General features: G+C 28.9%; 1 protein-coding gene across 1 annotated transcript; it reads right to left on the reverse strand.

The window, feature by feature from the left end:
* Positions 1-231: 231 nt before the first annotated feature.
* Positions 232-11,157, reverse strand: LOC108693320. The gene is made up of 8 exons (XM_018202206.1): positions 11,117-11,157; positions 8,310-10,987; positions 2,507-3,247; positions 1,853-2,086; positions 1,400-1,776; positions 860-1,111; positions 606-783; positions 232-296 (listed from the first exon to the last, which is right to left on the reverse strand). Exons 2-8 carry the CDS (start codon positions 10,971-10,973, stop codon positions 258-260), a joined length of 4,485 nt encoding a protein of 1,494 aa, XP_018057695.1. The 5' UTR covers positions 10,974-10,987; positions 11,117-11,157; the 3' UTR covers positions 232-257.
* Between the last annotated feature and the right edge of the window lie 174 nt (positions 11,158-11,331).

The raw sequence follows: 11,331 nt of genomic DNA on the forward strand, positions 1-11,331 counted from the left end.
TTTAATTATATATTTACTTCTGCATTTTATTTATGTGTATTTTGTACTTCCATTCTTATAATTACGTATGGCTGCATATAACTGAATAGGACTAGCAACTGTTGGCACAAAATACTACCTTAATTAATTACGTGTATTAAGAATAAATTTGTAAATTATATGTAATATAAATGCTATTAATAATATATAATAATGCTGTAAATAATATTTTAAAATATAATTAACAAATATGTTTTCTTAATAGTAACGCAAAGTTGTTATTGCAGTTGTCTAGCAATCCTATCTCGTAATCCCATCTAAAAAGGAATAATTTTTAAATGTTGATATATGATTAAATCAAAATGTATACTTTTAAAAAATATTAAATATATACTATTAAAATATCTTGTCTCTTAATATATCCATGATTTAGAATGTAAATATTATGTGTACATATTTAGAATTATTTTTTAATTATTATTACATTTTCCAGATTGCTAATAATGACTAGATATTACGTTATTCAAATTTTATATGATGTAATCAATCTAGAATTAAATTATATTTACATTATTTGGCTACTCAACAATATACGATCTTTTGCACATTTTTTACTATATATGTACCATTGCATTTTGAATATCTTCATGAGGACCCTTGCTTTTAGGCGGTAGTTTTGGTAAAAGTGCATCCACATTTATATCGACATGAGGATCTTTCTCTTTAATTTGCTTCATAGTTTCTTTACATACTTTGATTACTCCCTCAGCATTCAGACGACGATCATCGCTCCACAGTGGGCAACTACGTTTAAAGAAAATGTAAGATAATTTTGATTTAATTAAACAATAACATTAAACTGTCTAGTATTAAAACTCACAGATTTGAACGTTCTGCTCCTTGACCTTGAAAATGCTTATAATCAGTAACTGGTTTATCGCAAATATAACACATTTGAGCGCCACAGACACAAGTCATTTTGTTACAGCCTTCTTCTTTAAAGAACATTCGACTACAACGATAGCATTTCCGTACCAAAGCTTGAGTCATCTTCTCTTCCAAATATAAACGTGCAGATTCTGACTTCTTTTCGTTGCATTTCAATGGTATGTGATTAAGTTCCTTACATAATCTAATATCAAAACAATTTATTAATGTAATAATTTTAGTAATGTACAATCACGCATTTATTTCTAAATATTTTGTTTAAAAAGATCAATACTTTAAAATGCAATATATATCTCTCATGTAATATTTCTTCATAAATTCATGTTAAAACAAAGACAATAAACAAAATATAAAAAGTATTTTGTATATTTTAAACTATTCCAAATCGTTTTAATTTAATCAGACCGAATTTTAATAATAATAAGATTCGATAACAATATCAAAATTGAAGTAATAATAAAATTATACTTACCGACAAGATTCTTTCATGCATTCTGGATTAAGGCATTTGAAAATCTTATCTTCGAGTGGTGGTATAGATGCAAAATGACAAAAGGGACAAGATACTAAACCATCGACTCCAGCAGCTATTACCTCTGCTTCTTGTCGCTTACAAAGCAGAATACTAAATTTAGTTGGCGGTAATACTCGCTGAAGTATAGATAATGGAAATTCAGAACCACACTGCAATAAGCAATCAACGCGCGTATTGCCGTCTCCTAATACCACGTCTGTACTCCGTATAATACATGAATTGCAAAATATATGACCATCCTCACACGTGGAACACTTTGATGGCATACATTCGTCATCATAACAACATTGACATTCAAGCAATTCATTTTTTGCCTAAAAAAAGAAATTAAATTACGAAAAATAAAAATGAATCTAAAATATAATTTTGGTTTCTATTTTAAAGCATTACTTTAAGTTCATTAAATTCTTGCTCTTCTTTTGCTTTTACTTCATCTAGATATTTTTTAAGCTCTGCTTTATGTTGTATAAAAGCACATTCTTGAAGAAACGGTATATCTTCTGTTACAGTCGTCTTGTTACAATATCGTTTAGTTTTCATATCAGGGTTTAACGCCTCCAGAGCCTTCGCAGTTAAACTTAAATTATTCATATACTGACTATATGCCTTCACCAAAGTGTTTACCTGCAAAAAAGATAACTTTACATATATCATCATTATAGCTGTTATTTAATATCGAGATATTGAATAGCTTAGCTATAATGCAGTATCGCTAAGCAAAAGATTTAAGTTTATTAGTTAAGTTTATCTGTTATTTCACATATATGTACATATATGTATAAAAAATTTTAAGTAGGAAAATTATTATAATTTAATTACGACAAAGATAATCAAAATTATAAATATAAATAAATTTAAAGTAACTTAATAATATATCAAGCTATTGAGCTTCGTAAAGAAATACAATATACTCAAAACTTTACATCATGATATTGTCCTGTTTATCATGAATCATGATAAATCCAATATTCGTCGAAAATCCATTTAAAAAATTATAAATATGGACTAAAAAAATATCTTAATTGTATCTTAAATTAAACATACCCTCATTTTACTGAAGTAATATTTGAGAAAATCTACTGCGTGCGGATTGAATTCGCATTTCCTCTTATCATCTTCGAAGTACGCAAATGGATCTGGAAATATCTCTAAGAACTGTTTTACTTGAAAATCCGTAGTATACTGCTTTTGTTGTTGAGTAATCTTTTGTTTAGCCAGATGTTGCGCTCGCGTTGGATAATCAGGGTTTTCTAATTTTGACTGAACAAATTGTTTTATCCGTTCGGGATCACTATATATTTCCTCAGCTACTTTTCTTAAGTATACGGGGTCTGCTTCAGGAAATATCATCAGTAAATCCGCATATTGTTCATTCATATCATAAGATTTCGAAGTTGTTGCCTGTGTCTCTAATGGTTTTACTTGTTCTACCGATAAATTTTTTTGATCACAGTTGAGTAGCGTCTCAACTAAAGCAGCAACTAATGTTACTTCATCTCTCCCATCATCTTTCACGTCATAACATAATTTCTTAATAAAACTAGTTTTTACAGTTGGAAACATAGGTATTAATTTGACAAATATTTTAGTAGCTTTTTCATTTAATACTATTTCTTTTTGCTCAGCATTGTTTATTACTTCTTCCATCTTGTCCATGTATGTGTGTATTTTGAATTTTTTAATTCCTATTGCATCTTTTTTTTCTAGTTGCTCTACTTTACAATTCATTTTACTTGGATCGTACATTGCAATGAGTTTTGTTTGAGTTAGTATCGGTGACTGCTGCTAAAAAGAAAATAATTAATTAATGTTTATCTTTGTTCTTATTTCTATATATTATTATAATATAATAAAACTGAAACTATAGAGGAAAGATTTCTACTATGAGACACAGAGTTTATTTTGGGTAAATGCTAGCAGTCTATGGGCAGAATTTAAAAAAATAATAAGTCATTTTGAAGAGAATTTAATAAGCTTTAAGATAATGTAAAATTTAAGATAATGTTATGTAAAATTTAATTCAAATCTTTTTTTTGAAAATTAAAGAAATGTAAAAGTGAGCAAATCGAAAAATCAAAAAACTGCTCCTAATACGAGATACCCCGAGAAATCGATAATAAACCGCAAAGTACATCAATTAATTATTGCAATTAAAGAATATATTTAATATTTTTAAAATACAGCCAGTGTGTGCGCAAAAGGAGCATACGATGCATTGTACCCAGAACTTGTCTTCAGATAATTGGAACCAAACATCGTAGAAATAGGCTCGATGTTTATTCCGATTGTGTTTTTTATTATTGTACAGTAACATTTATACTTTAGCAACGATTTTCACTAATGTACAATAAAAGCATAGATTATTTCATATTAGAAATACTCTGGATATTTCATTACGATTTCCATGCCTTACGGTTTTATGATCACCAAATTTAATTCTATAATTAAGCAATTCAACATATCCCGTATTTTTCTGTTAGTATGATCTTACTCTGTCACTGTCTGAATAATTTATTGCCAAATATTTACTTATTAAATAATAAACAAAGTTTAAAAGTACATCTCATTGAAACTTTAAAGACATCCAAATTCTAAAATCTTTTTTTACAATGACAAACAGTCAGATTAAGAAAGGCCCCTTTTGGGCCTAAAAATTTTCGAACCTTTTACAACTTTGAAAAAAATACGAAACTAAAATACGAAATACTACTAAAAAATAAACACTTATAAATTTATTTAATAAATTAAATATAAGATTTTTCATTATTTTCGTATTTTGGAATCAATAGCGTGTTTATAATATTACCTAAATTTAAAATAAGAAATAATAAAAAGGAATAATGAATGATGTTAATTTCAATTAAACTTTCTCTTTTATATGTATATAGGCGTGTTTTCGAACTAAGCGAGTTTGCACCGACCTGAGTTAGATTAATAACGTCACATGCTTTACTATTGGTTGATTATGTGCTCAATCAGTACAGAATGTGATATTATTAAAAAAAATCTATGTCGATGCAAACCCGTTCGGTTCGAAAATACTAATAGCAGAACTTCTCTCTGTCAATAAGATGCTTACTTTTGTGTTTCCAGCTCTAATACAATACACACGCTCAACTTCACATGAGTTACGATCACAAACATAAGAGTTTTCTGTGACTGAACTAGTGTATACTTTTGGAACTTAAAGTGATTTTGATATTTTTTTTAAAGCGAAAAAAAGAATTTTAGAATAATCTAACGCAGGAACAGAAACGTTTGTTTCACTTCAATTTATTGCACTAATTCAGAGAGTGCAGCAATAAAAAACAGACCTATAGTATATCGGTTATGACTAGGAAATGGAAAGTTAGAATTTTTAAAAGTAATAAGTTACTCATTACTTGAGAAAGTAACTTTTTTAAAATCGATGACTATCAATCATAGCAGATAAGCCTAAGAGCTTTCTAGTCTCAAGTGCTATGCATTGTAAAAAATTTTTGTGTAAAATTACAACTATTATATAGGGGTAATTTTGAGACCCACTATAATAATTATAAACGCGTTTGTAAATTTCCAATATGAAAATAAAATAATTTTTTGATTTTAACTAAGCAGATTGCGGAAGTACAATTACAATGTGTATGTATAGTTATAGGAACGATAATATGACAATACATTTCGCACTATATATTAGGACTGTTTTCTGTTCCTGTACTAGACTCTTCTAGAACTCTCTTTCTCGCTTTCAACTTTCGACAAATATCAAACGTATATCTATCTCGTTTTAAGTTCCAAAAGTGTACACTAGTTTAGCCATAGGAAACAGATCTATTATTATACACTTAATAGCAATACGCGAAAAATTACTATTATAATTAACTATATGATGAAAAGTTAGATGAGGTGAAAGGGGAAATAATAAGGAAATTATGGAAAGAGAGAGAGGTAGCAAAAAGAATAAGAGAGATGAAGGAATCAAAAGAGGATAAGGAGGAAATAGAGGGAAGATACGGAGAGAAAAGAAAAGTAAGATAAACTAAGTGAGATATAAATATAATGTGATAATAATAATAGACGATGCGATTGTGATATAGAGATAATGTATGTATGTATTGAAAGAGAGTATATAACATTAGAAGATAACTAAAAGAGAAAAGCGGATAAAGCGAAAAGAAATAAAATGAAATAAAGTAGATAAAGAAGCGAAGTCAGAGGGTTTAACCAAAAAAGTAAAAAAGTAAAGGAATAAGCAAACATTTTTATAATAACATATGTGCGATAGCTTCCGAACGAGATATGAATGTATGAATGAGTTAAGAATTTATGTAAACCAAGTCTCCTTCTTGGCTGTAAATATGCTGAAGTATATGTAATAAATTCTATTCTAACTATAAAAATATGAATAACAGAATACTTTCACACATAGTAAAAGACACAGTCAAAAATTTTTAACGATTTTAGACTAGTGTCGTCCATGAGACCGAGCATCGCGCTTTATGACCAGCAATGAAATGAGGAATGGGCATGAATATCGATATCGATATTTCAATTTTAAGCCAAAAAAAGACTTTGGCTCTACATTAAATAGTTTTCAATCCAAGAACAATAAATTCATGATGGAACAGATAGATAGCATTTATTATTTAGCAGAAATCTCATATTAGACGCCTATCTCATAATAGAGAGTTTTCCTCTATATCTGTTCACTTAAAACAAAGTTGGGCATCTATCATGGAACAAGTCGGAATGGATTCCGATCAGAATTATTCAATTATTCCCTAAATTTCTATTGTATTTTCTAGAAAAAATTCCGATCAGAATTCATTCCGACATGTTTCATGATAGGTACCTTGTTCAGGATCGGATACTTTTGGCTTGAAATTAAAACAGTATTCATGCCTATTACCTACTTCATTACTACTTTATTGTAAAGCTCGGCGCTTGATCTCAAAAGTGATACTAGTCTGAAATCATTAAAAAAAGTTTTTGACCTATGTTTGTTATGTTTAAAAGTTACTAATATTATATATATATATATATAAAACGTATATATAAAATGTAAAATTCATATATTTTTATAGTTAAATATATTATGAATAATATTATTTTATAATATTAATAACAGAATTCTTTTAAACATAATGAATATGTCAAAAACTTTTTCAGACTAATCTGAGATAGAGCGTCGCATTACGATAAAACAGCAATGAAGAGTTGGTAAGAAATATGTTTTAAATTATAATACTTTACTCATATTTGAAGCATTAAAAACATATTTAAGAAGAAACTAAGAAAGAAATAATTTAGTCTTAAAAAAAAACATCTTTGCCAAACTTGCAATGAAGTGACGAGCAGGAATGGTAATAAATACGAATACCGATACATATTTTAAATTCAAGCCAAAAGTACCCGATCCTGAACAACTCTGACTTAAAATATAAAGAAATATATTACAAATTTGCAAGAATTTATAAAACGAGACTTTATGAAAGAAAGCAAAAGTAAACTGAAAATTCAAACCTTTATATCTTTCTAATCATTATTCTTAACAAATTGTAAATAAATTGTTATAACTAAATATAATTAACGAAATGAAAAAAATGCATTTCATGTAAAAATGTAAAACTCTGAAATAAAAATGTTTAAAGAAAAAATATAATTCAATATCTTAAAATTGATATTCCAAACTACAAAAAAAAATAGTTCAAGTGTCGATTGTCCAAAAAGTTTACTTATTGAGTATTCTGAAAATGATGTTTTTTTAATATGCATGAATGGCTATACATGGAAGATATATTGCATTTACATTTTAAACAATCCATTTTATTATTGCTATTATGTTAAAAAAACTTATAATTTATTAGGAAAATGTTCTTTATAACATTACAGATAGCATAATATATAATATTACTGATAACATTTAGAACAAGGGTATCAAAAATCATGTTTATTAAGAGCTATGTGTTGTTTTAGGATTAAGTTCTTTTAATAATTCATGAAATATTCTCGCAATACAACTGAGAATTAGTTGAAAATATAGAAAAAAATTTTTTAGTTACAAAAAATGTACACTCTGTACACATCATTTGTGACCCAGAGATGAACTTTGAAGTTATGCCAGTTAAAAGATACGCATGAATTGAAGCTAGTAATGCACGAAACTTGTTCTTTAGATACCAAACATTTTTTAGGAATAGAAGAGACTCGATACTTGACCAGATTCTCTTAGTATTTCAAACAAAAAAAGAAATGCGCAGGATACGAATGACCCAGAGATGTTAAAGATTAAGATTAATATGTATGTAGAAAAATTTTTACGAAAATTAATGATAAATACAATTACAGTCAAAACCTTCCTAGTTTTTAGCCGGAGAGCTGAAAAGCTTAGGCTTTTTGAAGAATCTCCAGTTCTCCGGCAGAAGGAAAATGGAAATTCCGGCTAATCGTTTTGATGACCTTTTTAAGAGCACTATAAAAAAGTAATAATGATGCCAGAATCTCAACCAGAAGAGCTATCGAACTCCACCAGAACATTACTCAAATAGTGACGATGATATATGTAAAGATTAGATAAGAATGTATGAGAAAAAAATCATAATACAAAAAAAGTAAATATTATCCTCATGGCTGAGCAGAATACTTGAAAATGTAACAGCAAAGTATCTTACTATAACTGTATCTAAAATATTTTTTGAAAAAAATCTCAATATACATTCTCGTTTCTTAAAAATATAATGGAAATGAAATGCACGCGCAAGATAGCCGTTTTCTAACGTTAAATAAATTTAACCTATACAAAATGTATTGACAGAGAGATGTTCTTTAAATATTTTAAATGCAGTTACAGCAGGGCACACGTTTTTACCTGTAAGCTTCCTTTATCGTAAACCTGAGATGTAGTCATATTGCTACTGCTTGCTTTTTGGAGATGTGAGGTATTTTGAGCGGGAGCTACTGAAGTCGATGGAGTATTTATTGTTGCAGGTACTACTAATGTCTTTGTAGTATGGGCGTTAACAACTTTAGTGCCGTCTTTTTCTATAACTTTTGATACATATGGTTCTATTCGAGGTTCTATTTTTACCCGATTAATCGATTGACACATTGAGTGTTGCAGAGGTACAACACGCATATCAGATGCTCTTTTGTCATTTGATGATGTACCTGGTAACGTAGAAGTTGGTGCAAATAAACTTGAATTTAGATGAGACACATAAGTGATCGGTTCATTCTGCTTTATTACATTAGGACAGGTAGTAAATCTTCCTCCTATTGGATATTGGCTTATAGATGAATTTGAATTTGGACGAACAATTATTGGTTCATTTAGATTTGGACGAACAATTATTGATTTATTTTGTTTCATTATATTAGTAGGTCCCATCCTTTTAGGTATAGAGCATATAGGTATAGAAACAGCTATTGGTGACATCGTAGATATTGTATTTTTAGTAAGAACTTTTAATTTTGGCGGTGATAAAATAGGAGTTATCGGTTTATGAAACTTTTCACCTTTTTGTGTCGTGAAATTACTTTGAAGCGTTAACTTTGCCGGTGCCACAACTTTATGAACTTTATAGAATTCTGAATGCCTATCAGATTCATACGTTTTTCTAACTTCCGAATGCTTGATCGAATGCAATTCTTTACTCTCTGTACCGACTTCTGGTGACGCGAATATCTTTGAATTTGGAACAATGTTAATATTGCAAGTATTGTTATCGTCTTTAACGGATGTAATAGATTCATCCGATTTATGATTTAACTTTGTTTTTTTGAAAGGTATTATGCTTTGGTTGATATCGTTCATATTATTTGAAGCTGCTACTTCTGACATATTCTTTTTCATTTCATTATTCTCATCTGTTGATGATACAAGTGCTATATTTTCTAATTTTCTATTATCAGCAATTACCTCGTTTTTCATACACAACTGTTCTTTTTTTCTCAAAGCTGTATTTGTATCTACCTGATCTTCTTGTAGAAAAATATGGAAATTCTTTTTATGATCTATAAAGCTTATTTTATTCGAACATTTTCGTTTCTTTAAGAATTGTGGGAGCGGTCTTTCCTTTGGTAATAAATCCCACAATGTAAGCTCAATACGATTTCTTGCAAATCGATTAATAGTAAGCTTTCTATGAATCGAATGATAACTATATCTAGGTAGAAGAGCATGTATTAATTTTGCATCTTTTATTAATTCATCTATATTGGACAAATTGTAGAAATCTTTCATGTCAAGGAATGTATCTTCAGAATATTTACTGCACTCTGGTGTTGAACTATTTAATCGTTTCTTCTTTATGTATAAAACATTATTATTTTCCTCAATGTCTTTAGGCCTATCTTGAATCTTATTGTTAACATCTGCAGCTTGTCTGTCATTGCCAGTACTTAGAACATGAATTTCGTTTATCAACGATATATTATCATTATTACCATTCAGCTGGGAAGCAGAACATGAAAATATAGGTTCATCAATAATTGTTTTATTTACAGTATTGATAATTGAGATATCATCGTAAGAATCATTAGAATTCTCAAAAGAATTCTCAAAAAAATTCTCAGTAGAATTCTCAGAAGAATTCTCAGAATTCTCAAAATTTTTAAAAAAATCACCAGAGGTATCGGTATCAGAATCAGATGAGACATCAATTACTTCAGCACTTGGGTGGTTTCTAGAAAAATTCATTGCTTTTGGTTGTTTAAAAACTTTGTTAGCACTATGTGGTATCTCTGATGGATCTTCCATGGAGGTGGATGGTTTTGGTGATAGTGGTAGATCTATATTTGTGTCCATGGAAGTCGGCATTTCAAGTTGTTTATACATTTTATCAGCACTGTGGTATTTACTGTAGTGCACTGACTGAATTTCCACAAATGATTCTGGATCATTAGTATTACGCATTTCTGATTGAATTTCCATGGTAGATACAGGATTATCAGTACTATGGCACATTTCCGATTGAACTTTCATGGTAGATGATCCTGGATTGTCAACCGCTTCAGCATTTATACATTCTGAAAAATTCGACGTTCTGGATTGTTCAGAAATATTATCAGTACTAACAGATATCTTTGATTGAATTTCCGAGGTGGCTAATTTGGAATTATCAAATATTTCTGCTGAATTTACGCATTCCACAAGAGAATTCAGAGTTTCAAGTTGTTCAGAAACTTCATCAGTATTATGGCCTATTTCCGACTGAATTTCTGTGATGGATGATTCTGGATTGTTAAACACTTCGGTATTTACACTCTCCACAAAAGAATATGGCATTTCCGGTTGTTCAGAAACACAATCAGTATTATGATTTATCTCTGATGGAATTTCCTCTATGGACGATCCTGGATTGTTCCTAATATTCAAACAGTTTTGAATATTATTGTTCTCTTTATTCAAAATAATGTCCATCATGGAATGGAAAGCATCCATATCATATATCGTGTTTTTTAAAAGATTCCGTTCTTCCATTGATAAATGTTGTCTTTGAATCAATAGATTATCAAAAACATCATTATCCATAACTTTGCACAATCCTGTAAGAACAAACATTATAAAATTGAAATTATACAAATAATATTTTTAGAAAATATCCTACAAATTATAGAGAATAAGTATATATCTAGTGATAAATAAGAGTAGTGTAAAAATCAAATTTTACGAACATGTACGACAAAGTTAACGAGACGAAAATTGACAAAAAGATGATGAGATAATATGAAGGTTACGTAATAGTTTGTTGACGTTTTGTTTGCAACTGCAACAAATTTAAAGCACTTCAACACTTTAATTGCACAAACGATTAACTTCAAGAAGTACAACAAATGGTCCGAAGAAACTACTTAAGTATGTAGATATATATATATATATATATATATAT

This window comes from Atta colombica, unplaced genomic scaffold, assembly GCF_001594045.1.
Source record: "Atta colombica isolate Treedump-2 unplaced genomic scaffold, Acol1.0 scaffold9, whole genome shotgun sequence".
In the NCBI taxonomy this organism is placed as follows: domain Eukaryota; kingdom Metazoa; phylum Arthropoda; class Insecta; order Hymenoptera; family Formicidae; genus Atta; species Atta colombica.

Excerpts from the sequence above, each read along its gene's own strand:
- LOC108693320 (XM_018202206.1), bottom strand. The coding sequence starts at position 10,973 with ATGGATAATGATGTTTTTGATAATCTATTGATTCAAAGACAACATTTA. Across the intron at positions 3,248-8,309 it reads ACGATAAAGGAAGCTTACAG|CAGCAGTCACCGATACTAAC; the intron begins GTAAAAACGTGT and ends TTTTCTTTTTAG. Across the intron at positions 1,112-1,399 it reads TGCATGAAAGAATCTTGTCG|ATTATGTAAGGAACTTAATC; the intron begins GTAAGTATAATT and ends TTTTGATATTAG.